Source organism: Diabrotica undecimpunctata, chromosome 2, assembly GCF_040954645.1.
Source record: "Diabrotica undecimpunctata isolate CICGRU chromosome 2, icDiaUnde3, whole genome shotgun sequence".
NCBI lineage: Eukaryota > Metazoa > Arthropoda > Insecta > Coleoptera > Chrysomelidae > Diabrotica > Diabrotica undecimpunctata.
Window position 1 is genome coordinate 49,644,959 of NC_092804.1, and position 20,793 is coordinate 49,665,751.

At 33.3% G+C, this 20,793-nt stretch overlaps 2 protein-coding genes across 4 annotated transcripts in view; one reads left to right on the plus strand and one right to left on the minus strand.

The window, feature by feature from the left end:
* The window catches only part of LOC140434521 (oxaloacetate tautomerase FAHD2B, mitochondrial), a 33,624-nt gene extending 24,782 nt beyond the window's left edge, over nt 1-8,842 (minus strand). The window contains exons 1-2 of one of the 3 annotated variants that reach the window (XM_072522854.1): nt 8,708-8,842; nt 8,072-8,273 (exon numbers count right to left, since the gene is read on the minus strand). In XM_072522854.1, the coding sequence (XP_072378955.1) occupies nt 8,072-8,238 (167 nt within the window). In that variant the 5' untranslated portion in view covers nt 8,239-8,273; nt 8,708-8,842. The other 2 variants (XM_072522852.1, XM_072522853.1) reach the window with 2 other exon arrangements.
* A 5,404-nt stretch (nt 8,843-14,246) lies between these two features.
* Nucleotides 14,247-15,767, plus strand: LOC140433670 (uncharacterized). Its single transcript, XM_072521650.1, has 3 exons — nt 14,247-14,363; nt 14,595-15,075; nt 15,241-15,767. Exons 1-3 carry the CDS (start codon nt 14,247-14,249, stop codon nt 15,765-15,767), a joined length of 1,125 nt encoding a protein of 374 aa, XP_072377751.1.
* Nucleotides 15,768-20,793: the final 5,026 nt, after the last annotated feature.

Here is a 20,793-nt window from a genome sequence, read left to right on the forward strand (position 1 = left end):
ACAAAGTTCGGGACGAGTTTTATAGGAGACTGTGTTATTGCCAACAACAAGGTGAAAAACATTTTGAGCATTTATTTTAATGTAATCCAATCAATTACCTCGGGTATTCTATGAATTAATTGTCTTGAAGAAAATTATACTTAATTTCAAACTTTCACCATGTATTATTCATAATAGACCTTACATGATATAGTTCGTTGATATCAGGTTGTTAAGGAGCTTTTAAAAACAAAAATATACAGGGTGTTTCATTCAAAATACAGACTATGGACTATGCCAGACTTGCGTGGATCACCCTGTACATTAAAATTTATGTTTAAAAAGCGCACATTTAAATTTAAAAGTTCAGGTATCTCAACGTTTTTTATTACTTTCTAAAATAAGAACACAAACAATTTTATTCCATAAGTGGTTTCCACACTGTATAAAAAATTAAAAAAAAAAAACTGAAGAATAATTTTACCTTTTGGGTTACGTTTGAGTTCATCGGATAAATCGAAAAATTACTGTCGATTCAAATTTATTGAAGATATAATACTGTCTACGTGTCTACTGTTTGCTATGATACGAAACACAACTAAGTAAAACAAAACCTATAGATCAAAACAAAAACAAGTTAACCTTTAAAGCACGGTATGTGATAATACCAATACCATTTTTTGTTAACAGATTTTATTTTCTGTTTTACATTGTGCCAAAACTTGGTATACCATTAAATTTTTTTATCATTTTATAGTATAGTCAACAGACTTAATTCTTCAGACGAAACTCTACCTATTATATGTTAATTAAAGGTGTTAATTTGTTCTAAGAATAATGTATTTTCCTAATTTATGACTAAACTGACCTAATTTAGCGCATTCGTGTAATCATATCGGGTATTTACATTGAGACAAACAAATAATAAGCTACCCAAGTTACAGCACAATCTTTTTTTTTATCGAAAATTTATGCTTTTCTAATGTTTCAAATCATTTAAACTACACTGCCCTGCAAAATTAACCGGATATTGAATTTTATCAACAAGCTTATATTATATGATATCAGAAGGTCAGAGACAAAATTGAGAGCATGCTTAATAATGTTACTAATAAATACAAATAGTTTTGTTCTTCCCAGTAAACATTATGTAAATAATTTATTAAAACAAATGAATGAACACTCCAAGGTAACAATAATCACCTAATAATTCGGAACCACTTAATTATACTTTTTTAATACTGTATTTTTTAATATATTAAATAATTATTAACATTGGAATAAGACAACATGAGAAACAAACAGATGTTCACATTAAAAAACAAATTTGCTATTATTATGTAAAATGTGGAATATAACCTTTAATTATCGATCTTTCTCAATTTTGAACTATCCAGTGCCGTGGTAATCGTTCTCCACTATTCTGCACGATTTTCGATTCTTGTAAGTTTTCTTCTTGCCGATCTCACTATAATCTTTTTTATAATAGTTACATTACTGGTTAGTAAGAAATACAGAATCAATCAGAGAAGCTTAACACAGACGGATGGAACAACAATGTGAACAAATCGAGAGACCAGAACATAGACATCACCTTCACAAGAAGATCTAGGAAGCAGTTTTACAAACCATAATAGTCGGGATATTTAATAGAAGTTTAGGGAATCTGGTAATTGACTCAGTATTATTAGAAATGTCTAATATGCATAAAATATGTGACAACAACCTTCATAATAACAGCAGGGTTATACAAACCAAAAAGCAGTGATGTTTAATAAACGCTCGGGGGAATCCTATAATTGGCACAGAACATTGGCAAATAACAGAAGAATCACCACCATACAGCAAACAAAAGACGATACCGGACCACCAATTAATACCTAAGCTTTATAAAAAGTATCGAATCTGACAAGGGGACGTCTAAAGTTTTTTTCAAAATACTACATAACGGATTATATAGAAAGAATAAAAAATAAACAAATAAAAAAACACACTTTATGTTCGAGAGATTCACTATGCAATACGATAATACGATAGTCCTCTTCCAAAGATGAAGAGTCGTTAAATACGATATATGGGCGTTTCCCTATTATTTGGAAATTTTCTATGCAAAACTTTCCTTAAGCAAATTTTATTAAATGTTGAGAATGTTTGTTAATAAAATGAAGGACAATAAAAAATTAAATATACATCTGTAAAAACCCACACATATTTATCTTGGTTTTTGAGTTATGGATAATTTTATGAAAATCTGGGACAGGGAACTGTTTTAGCCTTCCAGGGGAATGTTTTTATGGACAAAAACAATTATTTTTGTTAAGTTTAATTTGACAGTATCTTTATGGCTCTAATTTTATGTCACTAAAGTCAGTCATAATAAAACATAAAAAACAAAAAACATTAATCTGCTAATTAATTATCACAACACGTGTTAACATTGTACTTCGAGAAAAAACTTTAAATTATTTCTCAAAAGTCAGTACATATATATAGGAAATCTGTTGTGGAGCTAAGTGGCAACCGCTATTTTGTTTATTGTTACTACTCCGTCTGTTAGTGAACCCTCCGGTAAGCTTTTTTTTTTACTATTTTCAGAGATTTAATAGCAAAAATTTGTTTAAAATAACTGATTATCTAGTATGCGGCCACAGTTATTTCTTTAGTCTGATATGCTTAAATTCTTTTATTTTATTACGTATTTATGTAAAAATTAGTGCAGTCCCCTATGGAACGGCAGGGAACCGGTAACCAAGGGACTGTTATTTTTACGTAAATACTTAATAAAACAAAATTATTTAAACATATCAGATTAAAGAAACAGCTGTGGCTACATACTAGATAATCAATTATATTAAACAAATTTTCGTTATTAAAACTCTTAAAATAGTAAAAAAGCTTACCAGGGGACTGTTTTCACTAACAGATGAGACGCGAGGTTCACCAGCAGACTTAGTAGTATACTTTTTCCATTGTCAATTTGCCAAGCGTCGGCTTTTGAGGTTCTTTGATGTCGATGCCGACCATTGGCGTGGAAATTAAGAAAAGGGATCAGTTATCAAACGCATATTTCAAGAAAAATCATATAATTTTTATTAATTTTTACATAATTATATTCAGGAAAATTTCTCAATTTTTGGGCAGAAATTGTTTAAACAATTTTTTAAACAAATTCAAAATATCACCTTTTGTGCTCCAAAAAATATTTTTTAGGTTTTTGGGTGACTCTAAATAAGATCTATGTCATTTTTCTCAAAAGTTAATAGTTTTGGAGATATAAGCGATTTAAAATCCGAAAAATGCGATACCTAATATGCATTTTCGAGGCTTGAAAAATATGTAAATGAGTATTTTTGAGATTCAAGAGTATCTAAACTAAAGTATCAACATTGATTTTGGTGAGAAATCGGAGCAATATTTTCCGTAGCAGAAAAAGGTGATCTTTTGAATTTGAATTGTTTCCGGCAAAAATGTCCGGCACCCTTCAACCTTCGATTTGTTTAAACGGGGCATTTTTGAATAGGACTCTTCAAAGGACAGAATCAGTTTTTTTTTTCAAATGGGAGCGGGCTCACAACACCGAATAAATAACAAATTAATTCTTTCAAATTAAAGCTTGTTAATTTTAGTGATTTATAAGAATATTGGACTTATTATTTAGTTTTTACATAAACCATAATATTTTTTTACAATTATCTGTAAATAATGGCTCATTCTGTCAGAAAATTTTAAAACATTGTCTATCCAGCAATTAAGATAGTCAACTGAAATTTAATTTTTAAACACGGCCTACTGTTAATGCACAAACAGGGTGAATCTTCAATATTTTGCTTCGAGTTAGAGATATCTGAAAAAGTTATTTGGAAAAGATGTTCCAAATATTATTTTAACCCCACATAACAAAGTTTTATGTCAAAATTCGCACTTTTACTTTTTTCATTAATTGAAGAGCTTATTTCCAGTGTCTTAAATCCAAAATTTCGATTTTTTAAATTTTCTTTTTTAAACTTTATAGATTTCTTCAAGTCTAGAATAAAGTTATATGTACCAAAACAACTTCTTATTTACCATTTAAAAGTGCATATGAAAATTGTAAAATTGTATAATTTGTATGTTAAATTTGTATGAAAATCTGTAATTTCATGGATTTCATTATATGGATGTAAGACACTTTGGAAATAAGCTCTTCAATTGTAGTCAGGATTCTAAAACGGACAGTTGGCTGTCCCGAGATGCATCTTTAGACAGCCAATTGTAGATTTAGGATCGAGATTACAAATAATACTGAAAAACTAAAATTGCGAATTTTGTCATGAAATTTGGTATGTGCGTTTACAATAAGTGGAACAACTTTTCCAAATAAGTTTTTCCGATTTCTCTAACGCGAAGCAAAATATCGAAAATTTACCCTGTTTGTGGATTCGCAGTAAGCCGCGTTTAAAATTTAAATTTCAGATGACTATCTTAAAAAAATGTGCACTAACAACATGTATGACTGTGCAAAATGTCAAATCTGTATGTATTTTAGTAGCTGATATATAGAGTTGTCTTCATCTTAAATGCGACACACTGTATAATAATGAATACTAGTGTTCAAGATGCATCGCGATAGCTGTAAAGAAATTAATTAGAAGGACTGAAAAGAATCGTCAGTGTGGCTGTAAAATTGTAAACTGTTCGCTGAATAACGTCTTTTGCAGCAGTGTCAATCCTACCCAATTTTTTATTTGGTCGCTTTCGTTTTAAGGAATGATCTGTAACTGTGCCTAATTTAATAATTGTATATATCGTCTTATACCCGATTTTTTTAATACATGAATTCTCGAAACAATTGCATTATCAGCCATCCCAATATTTTCTTTTTTCAAACACTCATACATATTTAAAACTATTCTTTGGGATTGTACGTGCAAATCTTTATTTTTTAATTCAGAGCTGTCATTAACATAATTGTCATTATTTATTGATAACACAGAAGTTGATGCATCTTAAAAAATGCCATCCTAGAAAAATATAATATTACTTATAACTTATATTACCTATACCTTATAAGCCTCCGCCTCTGCAATAGGAAATATTTTAGGGTATCGCATAGCCAGACAACAGGTGTTCATTAGAATTTATGGCTTTGCGCTTCGCGCTGTTGCCATAATGCATGAGTTTAAAATTAGTGAATATAACCTTAATACCATTATTAATATATCTGCAATTTTTCATGTTTCCAGGTAAGGTATAAAATCAATGAAATTTGGAAAAAAATAATACAATTCTTGAAACCGTTTTTGAGAACTTGGATTCTTAAAAGTTGTCTGATTTCTTAAAAGTCGATCATTATATCTATAAAAGTATTACCGCTAAATTCACCAACAGGGCAACGTCGAACGTTCAAATTCTCTCCAGACTACAATGTTGCCAATATTCGAAAATTACTTAGAATATAAGTAATATATACAAAGTTCACGGTTGCTTTAATTCATTAGTGAAGAGTCCATGTAAATATTAGTACCTAGTTAATTAATTTATATATATATTTTTGAGAATAAGTTCATATTATTTTTTAAGAGTGTCGTTCGTTGACTAGCAATTGAATAATAACGAATAGAGAATAGAGAATATTTTTTAAATATAACCTTAGGAATTTTAGGAAATATGTCTGACAACCTTGATTTGAAAGGCGGTCTCTTTGATACCAGAATAAGACATGTTTATGTTGGAAAATTATTAGTGGATGTACTATAGCACTAAACAAAATAGCGGTTTCTCCACGATAGAACAAACTTTACACCGATTGCGTTCTGTTTCACGATGTAAATATCCCGCATCAAAACAAAATTTGAGGGGACTGTTTGACTAATTTGAGGCCATAATTTGCAGATATTTTGATTAAAATTTTATTTTTAAAATATGTATAATTGTGATGTTTAAAGATGCTTACCAGTTTTTTATGCATTTGGATATTTTTTATTCAGTTATTAACGCCAAAAAAAAAATAATTACTCATAACAAGATTTGTAATTCTGGAAAAGGGACGCACCAGGGGACTGTATTTTAAAGAGACATCAAAAAGCACAGGGTAGAGACGAATTTGCACAAGTCACAGTACACAATTAACCAACAACCACAGACCACAAAATATTGCTACTTGGGTATTGAAACAAAGATTGAGAAGCAAAAAGTAGCTTTCCATAAAGTGAAAAAAATCTGTAAGATAGTTTCGAAACAAATTCAGATTTCTGCTTTAATCTGGAGCCTTCTAAAAATTGCAAGGCATGGCCAGACGATGATAAAGATGTTAATAGAGACATGGGGAATCTAAAATTTGCATTCCACGACATGTCTATTCATTTAAGCAGAAATCCTTAACGAATTTGTTTCTCGTACTCATACAGAGTAGATCCGAATAAAATGAAAAAGACAGAAAAGATTTGATTTCACGTTCAAAGCGTCTATGTATCTATTGATACGTATTTCGACTTAATAAGTCTCATCAGAATAGTTATTCATAGCCGTTCTATTCTGAATAACTATTCTGATGAGACTTATTAAGTCGAAATACGTATCAATAGATACATAGACGCTTTGAACGTGAAATCAAATCTTTTCTGTCTTTTTCATTTGAAAAAAATCTCTTTGGAAATCACGACATATAATCGAGAATCAAAATTTTCCTAGTCTTTTTTAAGGCTAAAAAGGCTCTACCTATGTCTTTTCTGTTTTGTACGGAATACAGTCAGTCGTGGACAAACTGAGGCATCAATGAAACACTCGTGGCGTTTCTATATGAGTTTCGGCGCACATTAAGGGTTTCTTGTATAGACAGATTTCTTTGTCGTTTGGTGGTACAAACTCAACTCATCTGCAATTTATAATAAGCATTTACGTTATTATACTTTAAAACATCATAACTAAGCAAGCAACCACAGCCAAGTCATAAAATTTTATTACTTCATAATAGTTTATGGCGTGAGTGATGAAAAAAAAAAAGCGTCGCGCAGATTACGAAATTTTTAAGTAACCATATTAAGTGTTTATTGGCTCGACACTACATTATAATACCCATGGAAGCATGAATCATATATTATAAAACAATACTACAAGATGTAATAACAACTTTAGAAACTATGCCGTCAATTCTTATCGGTACATGTGTGTCACTGGTAAGATAAACTTACCTCTCAAGGGAGTAATTTTTTATTGACCAAACATTTTTGTACGGCATTTATAAATTAGATAGGTAATAGGTAATAAAAAATAATGACCTGTAACCTAATGCCCTACAGAAATATTAGTACCAGGAGCAGAGACAATTTTTTATTTTCGGGAAACTGTTTCCCCATTTTCGGTAATTTGACACAGTAGGTATGGCATTCATACACAAAGTTTCGTATCGGTAGATAGATTAATTTTTTTGCAATGCTTGCCTAGGACAGGCGTGAGAAATCTAAGGCGCAACCCTTAATTTGACCTCCATGCGTTGTGTACCGATAAGAATTAGCGGCAAAGTTTCTAAAGTTGTTATCACATATTGTAATATTGTTTAATATGTGATTCATGTTGTATGTTGGGTCAAATGACCCATTAAATAGTCTATGAATAAAACATCTACCAAAATGTTTCATCCTAGCTACTACTACTACTACCTAGACTTTTTAGGGCAGCAATTAAGACAAAATAGCCATGTTAGTATTCTTTTTCTTGATACTATAAACCTCCCAAAACCAGGAACATAACGTGGGAAAGTAAGTATGGGATGCAATAAAGCTAATAAAAAATAATAATCGCGATGAGATAAATGCTAAACAAAAAAAAATTGAAAATGCTTTTTAATCCATATACAGTTTTTAAACAAACTTTTTATTGTAAATTGTAAATTATTAATTATGTAGGAAATTTTAGGTTTGGAAATTAGCGCGAAAAATATCCGAATTAGAAAATCAAATTAACAAATATTATAAACCCACATGCTTATCTCTTACACAACCGAATTGTTTTTGATATGTTTTTTATATTCGAATATAATCTAGCCTTGAAAATATTTTGGTTTCATTCATAAATCAGTAATAATGCTATAAATAAAAAATATGCAAAAAATTACCTTTTAGCTTTTTCGTAGACTCCACACCCTTGACCCAAAAATTCCACTAAAGAATTAGGGATGGAATGATCAACAGCACTGATATCAATTATATCACCCCCAGAGGACAGCTGTGCTCCTAGATGCTGTTTTCCTCCTTTCTTCAGTCTGTATTGAACAATTCTCATTTTTGCAGAAGTTGACAAACTAAACTTCCGTGTATCTTGAAAATTTTTAAGTTGTTTTAATGACTGCCTATTGAATAATATTCTCGATTTATGTAAAATGGTACTCATTATGAGTAAATGAAGGGTGAAGTACTATTTTAGTGTGTATCTAATGTAAGATAAAATTAAATTTTGTAAACAAAGTGCTTCAAATTTATTTTGACCCAAACACTCACACCGCACTTCACCTACTGCTGGTAAAACCAGTCAGGTAGCCTACAATCTCGACACAAAAAATTTTTGGAATGACTGGAATTGTGATATTTTATGGAATTTTGGAATCACATGGTTCAAATTAATCCTCATCAGAAATATTAAGGAAAAACAATTAAAACAAAATTAAATTAAATTAATGTTGTAAAAGTTACAAGGTTATGAAAATACGTGTGTATTTAACCGGTAAATCCAGAAAATCAATAAAAATACATACACTTTCACTTCTATAGAAAAAACACAACAGGCTTGCCTCTAATACTGTTTTAACATAGATTACTTCCTTATCTAGAAAAAAATAGCGTCAGCGAGTGCAGAAATTTAAAAGTCTACCAATAAAGTTGCTAGTAAACGAACAACGATGGCGCCTGCAGTGAGTATAGAAATTGAGAATCTACCAATAAAGTTGCCAGTAAACCGTCAAAGATGGCGCACAAATAATTTTCGACCTTGCAAGTTTCTGTAATTTAGATTTAAGTCTACCACATGCTTAAAATAAATTGAGTTTCTCTCGACTAGAGTGCAGCACGAACATCACTATTTTTTAACTTTTTTAATCCGGAAACTTTGTTAGAATAGGAATGTTTTCAGTAAATGTAAATCATGAATAATAGATTATTTGATTATAGATACTTATAGCAACTAGCATGAAACGCTAAGTATGACACTGGTGTTAAGAAATAAACTTGTTTAAAGAGGGAAAATCCAAGACGATTTAGTTCAGACCATGTTTAGAAAGAATGTATCTCGGTATAATAGAAGTAGGTAGGTACTGATATACAGACAGGATATCTGCATTGCAGCAAAAGAAACGGAAACTACAAAAAATAGATTAGATATTTTGTTTTAATATAATAATACTTTTGGTTTTGAGTTTTACGATGTGACTAGTTTTGAAAGGTAAAGGGTTTTCCCTTTTATAATGAGAGACCAAAAGAAATATATCTAAACTTAGAGAAATCATCTCCAAAGACTTTAACATTAAATTGAACTATGCATACAACAGTACTGGAATAAAATCGAGAAATACTTAATATGTAATAACATACAAGAATAACTGAAATAAATGATTAGAAAAACGAATTAAAACACTTTTGTAAATGTTTATGTGAGTGAAGTCTGACAAGCCTCAAGTTTATCCTCCTGAAATTTGAAAAATAACTTTCCGATTGCTACGAAATAATTTATAATGGTTTATTTAAATTAGTATTATCTTTGGTATGTAATAATGGCGATCGAAGATAGACGATCTTCGAACTTCGGCGATCGAATGGCGGGACCATCTTTTTGCCTGTCAATTTAAATGGCTTAAGTGTATTACTGTACTGTACTTCTTCGTCAATATTTCGACTAACTATTTTCCACGGCATTGCATTTGGAGAAGAGGCATCATCGAAAGGCCTCCTCGGTCACCAGATTTGTCTCCCCTGGATTTCTTTTTGTGAATATTTCTAAAAAGTAAAGTTTATAGAAGACCACCCGCATCTTTAGAAGATTTACGTTGACGAATTGTCAACGAATACAAAAAAATCACTACGCAAATGCTCGGAATGTGAGAGAACGTTTCGAACAAAACCTTTATTATTGCAGACGCCAGAGGTCGTCAGTTTTAACATTTGGTCAATTAAAAAAATAAGTAACCAGCTAAAAATCTTGATTTTAAAATGTATTTCTGGTTTAAATAAAACAAATAAAGTATTGGATCGAATTTAAAAATTAAAGTTTATGTAAAGAGAATTGCAAGGACTTTAAAACGATATTTTATTTGATCCCCATTGCCATTCAATAATGTTGGGGTTGATTCTTATTTGCTGGCTTGGGGATTAAAATAAACTAATCAAAAATACATTAATCTACTTCTTCTAGTGCACTCCGTCACTGGAGGTTTACGATCACTACATCAAAATTTTCTCTATTGTGCGCCACTATTAATTGTTGAACGTTTATGACAAGTTCTGATATTACGAAGCCATGACATAGCTCTTCTGCCTACTCCACTTCTGTCCTCTATCTTCCCTTCAATTAATATTCGTAGGAGGTAATATTTGTCATTTTTCATTATGTGGCCTCGGTACGACTTTTTCTTTTTTTAATCGTTGTTATAAGTTCTAACTATCTGTTTATGGTGTTTAACATTGTTTAGTGCTTGTTTGAATATGCATTCAGAGTACAAGTTAAAGAGCAATGGAGACATGATACAGCCTTGTCGGATACCTCTTTGTATACGGACGCTTTAGTAGCGTGGTTGGAATAATTTAAGGTTGCTTCTTGGTTCCAATAAAGGTTTTGAATTATACGGAGATATTTTGTGTCTAGCATCATTTTCTGTAGTTCGTACAATAATTTTTCACGCTGAACTCTATCAAAATCCTTCTGGTAGTCGATGAAACAGAGATATAATATGGTGATTGAGGTATTTTTGAATAAGTGTTTGAGTCGCAAACAGCCCTCTCTTGTTCCTAAGTGCTTTCTAAATACGAACTAAGTCATTTACGTTTATTTTACATTTTTTAATGAGCCTAAATTCGTCGCATTTGCGGGAACTAGATTTCTTTTGTATAGCTATGAATTCTACGTTAAGCCATTCCTTACTGGTATTACGCCATTTTCATATATGTTGTTAAAAATATGTGTTAGTAATTTTATATTTAGTAGTTTTTGTATCATCCACAGGCTTTCCAATTCTTTGTCTAGGATCGAGGGTCCTTCCGTTTCCCATGTCGACGTACGCATTTTTAAAAAGTGAAAGAAATAAGCTTTTCTGTGATATATGACTCAAACGACGTTGATATTTAAAAAATACAGAAAACGGAAACGGGAACTTAAAGCACTCAATGTCATTGTCAGAAAATGCAGAACAAAATGTCATTTCATATTTCATAAATGAAATAATGAACATAGCAACTACATTAAGAGATAGCATAGAAATAAAAACAACTTTCCTAGTACGGCTGCAAGAAATTAATATTAACAGAATGAAAAATAACTGAGTAAAAGGAAGCACCAAAACAGTCTTGGGAAAAATATCAATATAGCCATGAACATGAAAGTGGACTAATAGCAAATCAATGGCGCTAGATTTCTGAGAAAATTCTACTGATTTAAAATGCTTGCTAAAATATGGACTCCATGACAAAACTGGTCACTTCGTACCTTGGCGACCTGAGGTTCAGGATCCGAATAGGACGAGTCCTGTCCGAATAGGTGCCCCGGAGGCCAGAGTATCATAGGGGGCAGTGTTGTCACCTCTACTGTACAACATATAGATAGCTGATGTTCCAAGAACACCCGGAACTCAGCCTATATGCAGACGACACTGCTATAGCGGCGAAATATAGAAACCTGGATGCAACCGTGAAAAACCTACAGAAGGCAACGAATATAATAGAAGACTGGTGTATTCAATGGAAAATAGAAATAAATCCAGAGAAGACCCAAGCGGCTATCTTCAAAAAGAGAAGAGATAACCCAGAAGAAAAACTTATAGTACAAGATAGACCCATCGAATATAAAAACGAAGCTAAATATATAGGAGTAACATTGGATAAAGGCCTAACGTTTACATCACATGTAAAAGCAACAATCCAAAAGGCAAAACCCGCAAGTACGGCCATCAGAGCTCTCGCATGGGGACACAGTGCAAAACAAACAGTAAGAAGATACAATCAGCCCATAACAAATGCTTAAGAACTGTTTCTGTTTAGAGAGCTAAAGTAAGTAGGAGTACTGGAGATAATGGAAGAAAAAGGCAGGGAAAAATTCGCTGAGCTTGAAAATCACCCAAACCAGATCTTGCGAGAATAAATTGGGTATGACGTATTTCATAGATGGAAACACAGAAGACCAAACCAACAAATAATAGCAAATGCTTAAACAAATAAGATGATGAAATAACCACACAGTTATATCTGAAGGATCTATGAGGTTCAAATCGCAAGAAGATAAACACTTTAACCATAGTCAGGCATTAGGAAAATAAATAGATTTAGACACCCTTCTCTAAAAAATTATAAAAAAAAACAAACAAAAAACTGACCTCGAGTGACAAAAAAAATCTTACAATACGGCTCGGCTAAGCTACAAAAAAATATTACTGATAACAAAAACACAAAAACGCAACGCCAAACTCAAGCAAAAGCACAATGATGATATGTCAATTAAAATAATAGCAGGAATATAGTGCCTCACGCTCTCCAGCCTAACTAGGAGAAGTATTTTATATAGGAGTCCCTGTACCCTGGACTCCCATGTAACAAGCAATTTGCCCATTTGTAGCCTTTACAGCATATCAACATGATGATCTGGAGCATTGGAGTCGACTCGGAATGGGAACTCCCTCACCTCAATCAATTGTGACACCTATGTGTGACTTTCTAAGTATATATATGTAAGAGTGGTAAGTGTAAGTAATAGAATGGTAATAGTGTGTAGATCAGTCAACATCCAGGCTAATTCGAAGACCTAAATATGAAACAGCTAGATCGATATCTTCTGCGGACTGTAGTTCCAGGATAATTATAATGTTGTAAGAGACTTAACTATGACATTTGGTTGAAACATTAATTTTGAATTTATTGTAAGAAATTAAAGAAAGTTAATTATACTATATCTCAGTGTTTCATGAATAGCGTATTGCGAACATCCTACGAAAACATAAAGACACCAAAGAAATAATTTTTTAGAAGCATAATCGCTGGTCCGATCTTAATACATTTAAATCAGCCGTATCTTACTCATTATACTGACTCCACCCTGTACAGACATTATTATCCAAATTATGACTAAGAAGTATTATGTAGTAGATGACAACTGACAAGCGTCCGAGAAACGATGATATTCCAATGATGCAATCTGATGGTTGGGTAGAGATCCAATGGGCAAATGGTCATTGGTACCAAAACGATGCAGTGGTTGTAAATGTATGCGGCGCGGCTCAATATCTCAACCCTAATTAAATTAAAATACCGCAGCAAAACTCTTTTGAAATAATTGATTGTCGAAACAAAAGGCTTCCGATACCATCGGGAGTCATCTGTTTGGGTCCATCAATAAAGGAAAATGACAAAAGCCGCAGGACCGGGTTATACGTAATTTTTATATATTTAGTAAATATTTTTAAATTTTAGTTTTAAAATAAAAGTTGTATGAACGGTGCCGAACAAAAAATGTTGATATCTTCAGAATCTTAATTTTAAGGCTTTAACTTTACTAAATGAAGCTTTAAAATTAATTTTGTGTAATTCTGTATTAATTTAATATTTCTTTTGAACTTCTTTTCGCTATTTTCTCCTGTAAAATCTTTCAAATATTTATATCAACTTTTAAATTTATTCAAATTAATATCCAGCTTAATGTGAATCTGGTGTTTCTCATTGCCATGTCTAATATTATTATTGATGATTACTGTCGTTAATTAATATGGTATTTTAACATTTGTTTTTAAAACATGAGACTGCAGAAGTGCAGAAGTGGTTGGAAACTTATTCTTCATAAGGCTCTAAAACAATTTCGAGATTATACGTCCCTCGCTAAGATTTTGAAATATTATCCCTGATATCTGAGCCAGCAGAGTTTGAGGAATCGTATAGAAAATGTAAATATCTTAAATAAAACAATAAAAACAAAAAGACGAAAGAAGTGGAATGAACATTGCTATAAGATAATGGGCAAAACCCTCAATATAGGTAAGGTACACTCGATAATCTTGTCTAGACATAAAACTGGAAGCTGCAACTCTACTCTTTTCACAAAAAGACATGGTTGCATTTAAACCTGTGGGACCTGTTGAACTCTTTAATATGGAAGAACTTAACAAGGCCGTAGACAGAATTAAAAATAAAAAGGCACCAGGACCTAATAGAATAACCCCTGAGGTACTTTAACTGGCTACCAGGATGAAATTAGAAGCCTTCTTGCACAAATTACCACTTGGCAAAACCAGAATTTACATTACTACAGAAGGTGGAAAAGCTTGTCCTCATATGCAAATCTGGCAAAACTGCAGATAAGCGAGCTACGTGTAGACCTCCACCATTCTCACACCTAAAGATTTCCTGCAAACGGTGCTAGAGAGAAAGGATGCCCTTAATACAGTGTTTGTTTAGGAACAAACTACTGACTTTTACACCTTCAGGAATTCCATTACTAGGGCATACAAATTAAGCAGCAGGAGCAAAACCGCCTCATACACCGTACCCTACTGGTGGAATGACGAAATTCAGTCAAAACGTACTGAATGTCTTAGATCCATTCGAATCGCAAAGAGAAACAGGACTCAGCAGACGAAAGAAGAATATAAACGCGCCATGAGCGAATTAAACAAACTTATAAAGAGGGCAAAGCGCACATGTTGGCAGGACTTGTGCGAGGTGCTGGAAAATGACGTGTGGGGCGAAGCCTATCGAATAGCCACCAAAACGCTGAGAATCGAGACCCCATACAACCTGTGCGATGATAGAAGAAGAGACATAGCGAACACCCTCTTTCCCAACAAGCCCAGCATTGAACATACGTACAATACATATATCTGTCCGGAGGAGATAAGTAATGCGGAACTCATCAAAGCTGCAGAGTCCATTAAAGTAGGTAAGTCCCCTGGACCCGATCGTGTCCCACCAGAGGCGATAAAAGTGATAGTTAAAACACAACCAGAAGCTATCAGGGCCATATTGAATCAGCTGCTGACAAGACAAGAGTTTCCTAACTAGCTCAAGCTCGCGAGACTAACTCTAATACTCAAACCCGGTAAAGACCCGGAAGAAGCCACAGCCTATAGACCGATATGCCTGCTCGATTGCCTGGGAAAACTATATGAAAATGTTGTTAAGAACCGCCTTGAAGAAGAGCTGAGAGAAAATGACAGTATCTCAAGCAGACAATACGGGTTCAGGAAAGCAAAATCTGCTATAGATGCGGTCAAGCATATTACAGACACTGTGAAGAACAGCAGAAAAAGATGGGCCGCTCTAGTAATGTTTGACGTAAAGAACGCTTTTAACTCTGCCAACTGGAACCATATTATTACTAAATTAGAAACCGCTGAAGTCTCGGGATATTTGATCAATATTATAAAACGATATTTATGCGAGAGATATGTTTTAGTGGCCAGAAATGTTGAGATGAAACTAACAGCCGGCGTACCGCAAGGTTCCGTACTAGGCCCAACGTTGTGGAATGTCCTGTACAATGCTGTCTTAAACATCGACTATGGGAGAGACACCATGGCAGTAGCCTATGCAGATGACTCTGCAATATTATTCACTAACGACAGGCACTAGGACCTTGTGGAAATTGTAAACGAATGCTGCGAGAAAGTGAACAGGTAGATGGAAAATAATGACCTCGAACTCGCAGGCCACAAGACAGAAGTGGTCATCCTTAAAGCTCCAAGGAAGGGGCCGGACCTGACCTTCCAAATAGGCAATAGCCAATTAGAGCCGACGAACTGCGCGAGGTATTTAGGCATCGACCTGGACAGAGGCCTGAGGTATAGGAAACACCTGTTAGGAGTGATTAAGAAGGCGGATAAACGGACGGCAGCTATCCAAAGAATAATACCCAACATAGGAGGGCCCAGCAGCAACAAGAGAAAATTGTACCTTCAAGTAGTGCAATCGACCCTTCTATATGGAACTCCCGTTTGGATTAACGTACTAAAATACCAGAAGTACAAAGATATTATAACAAGAGCCCAAAGGAAGCCCCTTTTAAAAGTGGTGAGCGCGTACCGAACCACTTCTACGCTGGCCTTACAGGTGATTGCGGGAACGCTCCCCATCCACCTGCTTGTCAAAGAAAGACAAATGCTGTATGAAGCCCATGACGGTCACCTACCTCAGGTAAGAAGGACCATACGAGTGAACATGCTTATAGAATGGCAAAGAGAATGGGAGGTATAGACCACGAAGGCTCGTTGGACCAAAACGCTTATCCCCGATGTTGTAGCATGGTACAACTGTAAATTTAAAAGAGTAAATTACTATTTTACTCAGTTCCTGACCGCTCATGGATCTTTCAGATCCTACACATATGGCATCAAAAAAATCAACGATTACATATGCACCTCGTGTGATGAGAGGGCCGATGCGGAACATTGCATCTTCCGGTGCAATGTTTTCGCCTACGAACAACAAAGGCTGCAGAATAGATTCGGCGCGATCGCGCCCAACAACATCATGCAGATTGCAATGTCCAGCAAAGAGAATTTTGAATATATAGTCAACCATATAACAGGTATCATGAAAAGGAAGACTATAATAGAAAGAGCCGAACAAGCTGGGTGAGGGGTCAAATACAAAAATAAATAATAAAAAAAAAAATAAACATTCTTTTTTTATTTCTTTCTTTTTCTTTTCTGTACAAAAATGTACCAAATGTTACCCTTTACGGTAAACCCCCTTTTTTAAGCTCTCAAGTTTCTCCGCTTGGGAACTAGGTCTCCTCCCTACACTTACTGCTTTTAGGTAAGTGCTGTAACTAAAATAAATAGCCCTAAGGGCACCTTTAACCCAGTCTGCGCGTGGTATCCCCATGTTTCGTTCGCTAATGAACTCGTCCAGGGATACCACGGGTCGAAGAGTGGGTGGTTTTAGTTGGTAGGCGACCTGGCAGGGATGTCCGAAGGGGGCCCTCTGTCACATAGTTTGACATCGCGCCGTTGGCGTATGTCTCTGGTCCTTTTGGTTGAATCCAACAGTACTAGGGACACCTTCCCTAGTCGATTTTACGAATCTTTCCACCTCAGTGAAAAAAAAAACAAAAAACCCTGTTTGAAGGAGCGATCGATATCCTTAAATTAAAAGAGGAAGAAGATAGAAAACTTGCTTAAATGAGGTACGTGTGGAAGCATGTTTTGAAGAATGTTCCTCCATACCCAAAAAAGTTTTTTTTCTAAGGGTAAAAAACTTTCACTTTTAGTAAATCTAGCTATGCGAAAAAACCTTTAGAGAAAATCTAATGGATGTTAGAATAGTTCTTTAAGGAAAGAACAGTTTATTAAGGTAGACGTGTAATGGTGTCAAGATTCCTTACAGTAGTACAGTAGTAAGGAATCTTGACAAGTAACTTAATATTTATAGAAGATAAATAAATACTTCTGAACTACACTGAAGTATGACGGTTTTCTAACCATATAAACGAGATTAATAATTTGCTCAGTTAATAGCACAACTATAAAATGATTAGGAATCCGTAACCAGCTCTTCAGAAAAATAAAAAAAAAACTGGAACACTTTATCCAAAGAATGTTACAGCGCTTCTGTGCTCTACTAGAAACGCTTTAAATATTTAGAGATATATTCTTATAGAAGCTTTTTTCAGTCTTTAATTACTACCATCCTTACTACTTTTCAGTAGTCCTTTTCGTCTTCAGAAGTACAAACTGTACTAGGATCCAGTTCAGGATAACTCTTGGACGTCTCGTCTAATATCATCATCTGCTTCTGAAACTTCATGGTTAAATCTAATTGAAATCTTTTGACCTTAGTGTAAGATAGCAATAATTTTTATCTTTTTGGTCAATGTTTGCAGCTTTTAGTAGTTCTATTATTCTGCTGTGCTCACTATACGCAACTGAAAATTTAGCAGAAGCAAAATTAGGACAATCGTAGATAGAGAATGATAAGACAAGAAAAAAAAATGCTTTGGGATTAAATACGGTAATTTAAATCGCGCTTTTTGCAGTTAATATAAAGGGATATGAGCAAATTATTGAAAGATATTTCTATTAAAATTATAACTGCTTACCTACATTTCCTGAAGTTTATTTATTTATGACAATATTCAAATTATAGTTCGTAATTGTACATATTTTCGTTGGCAGCTAAAAGTTCCTAGTTTTCTGAAAAAATAATACCAGCTGTATTTTGTGAAAGATTTAATCTTTCATGAACTTCTTCTTCTTCTTCTTAAAAATAAATCAAATATTACGTCTGTCAAGTACAAATGACAATGTTAAATAAAATACAATTCGCGTTCTCAAACGGCTGTCAAAATAGATAACTAATAAAATGAGGATAAATGTCAAAAATTTGAATAAATTAGAGTTTAAAACTGGTATAAACTTCATCAAATTTTAAAAATAATGAGCGAAAAGAAAAAAACTAATAGATATTGTTCAGTGCCACAATGTTCTGCTCGATGTACGAAAGATATACATCTCCACTACTTTCCAAAGGACGAAAAATTATGAAAAAACTGACAAGTAGCTCTTCGTATTGCGAAACCTGTGACAAAATTCATGAACGTATGCAGCCGACACTTTAAGAAATCGGATTACTTTTTTCCAGGTAAATCATATTTGATAGGAAATTTATGTAGGTAATATTGTAAGATAAAAGTACGCAAGACTGCATACCTTGGACACATACTAAGAAATAATAAATATAGTCTTCTGCAGGTCATCATGCAGGGTAGAGTCGATGGCAAAAAGGGAATAGGTAGAAAGAGGAAGTCATGGCTGCGAAATATTCGAGACTGGACAAACATGACTGTAGACGAATTATTCCAAGTTGCAAAAGACAGAGAAGCTTTTAAAAATGTGGTCGCCAACCTCCGTTAATGGGGACGGCATAGGAATAAATAATATTGTAAGAGCCTGGTTCTTTCTTAATCATTGAAATAACGTTCTACTTATTTTTTAGATGTAAGGATTTTTAAAAAAGGTTCCATTGCATCTGAGAATCTATCTTTTTGATCTTTGAACAAAGTTCAAAGATCAAAAGTCCTCTTCACATAGATCATCTCGAGAAGAAAGATCAAAACGAGCAGATTGACTCAGATCCAACAACATCAAGAATTACGAAAGATGAAATCGAAATTAACACAGATACAGCCATTAGTGCAGTTTTAGAAGCCATCCTAAACAAAATCCAGAGTTACAGCGAGATCACTCACTGAAAATCAACACAGAAGGGAAGGCTATCCAAGAGACCCCATCTGTATTAAGTGGAGGCAAAAAAGTTACTTTGTATGATTTGATACAAACAAATCGCGATTTAAATGCATTCACTGGAATACCCACTCTAAATTTGCTGGAAAAAATTTGTGAAGCTGCTAGTTTGTCACAAAACAAAAATTCGAAACCAATATTGCTTCAGCTAAAACAACGTATTGTTCTAGTGTTTGCTAAGTTAAAACCTGACGTCACGTTCCTTTGCATTTCTGTTATATTTGGTGTCTCGGCAAACACATGTAGAAATTATTTTCAGATAACAGTGGAAGTTCTTTCTGAAGTATTAAAACCTGCAATCCCCTGGCCAGATAAAGAAGGGATTCAAAATAGGATACCTGTTGGTTTTAAGAAATTTCCTAAAACAAGAATTATTTTGGACTGCACAGAATTAGTTTTACCAAAAAGCAAGTATCGTGTAATGACTTATTCTCACTACAAAGGCGACCACACATTAAAAGTTATGATTGGAATAGCACCATCTGGTTTAATTACATTTGTATCGGACATTTATTTGATTATTGGACAAATTGACACCAAATAAGGATGCTATAATGGTAGATAAGACCGCCTTTTTTGAGAAAAATAAAACAATTATCAATTCAAGATGCTCTTTGTACTGCTGAAATTGCTTCAGCAAGAGTACACGTTGAAAGAACTATACAACGACTAAAAATCTTTAAAATTCTTAAAGCAAGAGTTAATTTATTCCTAGTTCCTTATATGGACTCTGTTATAAATAATATTATTTCAGGTATTGTTATCGCTTCTGCACCAATACTTAGTAATGATAAATATTAATTTATATTTGTATATATCTAAATTAACAGATGTGAGTGTAGTGAAGTGTAAATATTTTTTCCAAGTAAAAGTACCTATAAGAAATAAAACAATCTTTTAAAACAAGTTTTTTATTTATATAATTGGAATAAAACTGGTAATACATTGTAAAAATATACGCCTACCAAAACTTTTAACATGTTTTTTATAAATTCTACATCAAATGGTACTTTGATAATAAGTGTGGACTTATGGGATGGACAAAACACTACAAAATGAAATATTTGTAGTCCGGTAACATTTGCAATTGTACTTGTCCATAATACATAATATATGGTTTTTCATTAAAGTAATATTATTTTTCTCAATTATGCATAAATATTTAAGGTCACGTAAAATTGATTGCATAGATTTTGTTTTGAATGCCAGAGGGCACTTTATTTCTACACAACATTTTCCTGAAACAATTCCATCGACATTTACTGCCAGCCATGGTACATCATATGAGATAAGAATTCCCAAATGTTCAACTTTCCTTTGAGTTATTTTTTCATACATTTTTAAAGCAACTAATT

Bases quoted from the DNA above. Each gene is read 5' to 3' on its own strand.
- LOC140433670 (XM_072521650.1), top strand. From the start codon at position 14,247: ATGGTTGCATTTAAACCTGTGGGACCTGTTGAACTCTTTAATATGGAA. The intron at 14,364-14,594 runs GTACTTTAACTG...GTGTTTGTTTAG, and splicing joins CTAATAGAATAACCCCTGAG to GAACAAACTACTGACTTTTA. The intron at 15,076-15,240 runs GTAAGTCCCCTG...AACCCGGTAAAG, and splicing joins TGCAGAGTCCATTAAAGTAG to ACCCGGAAGAAGCCACAGCC.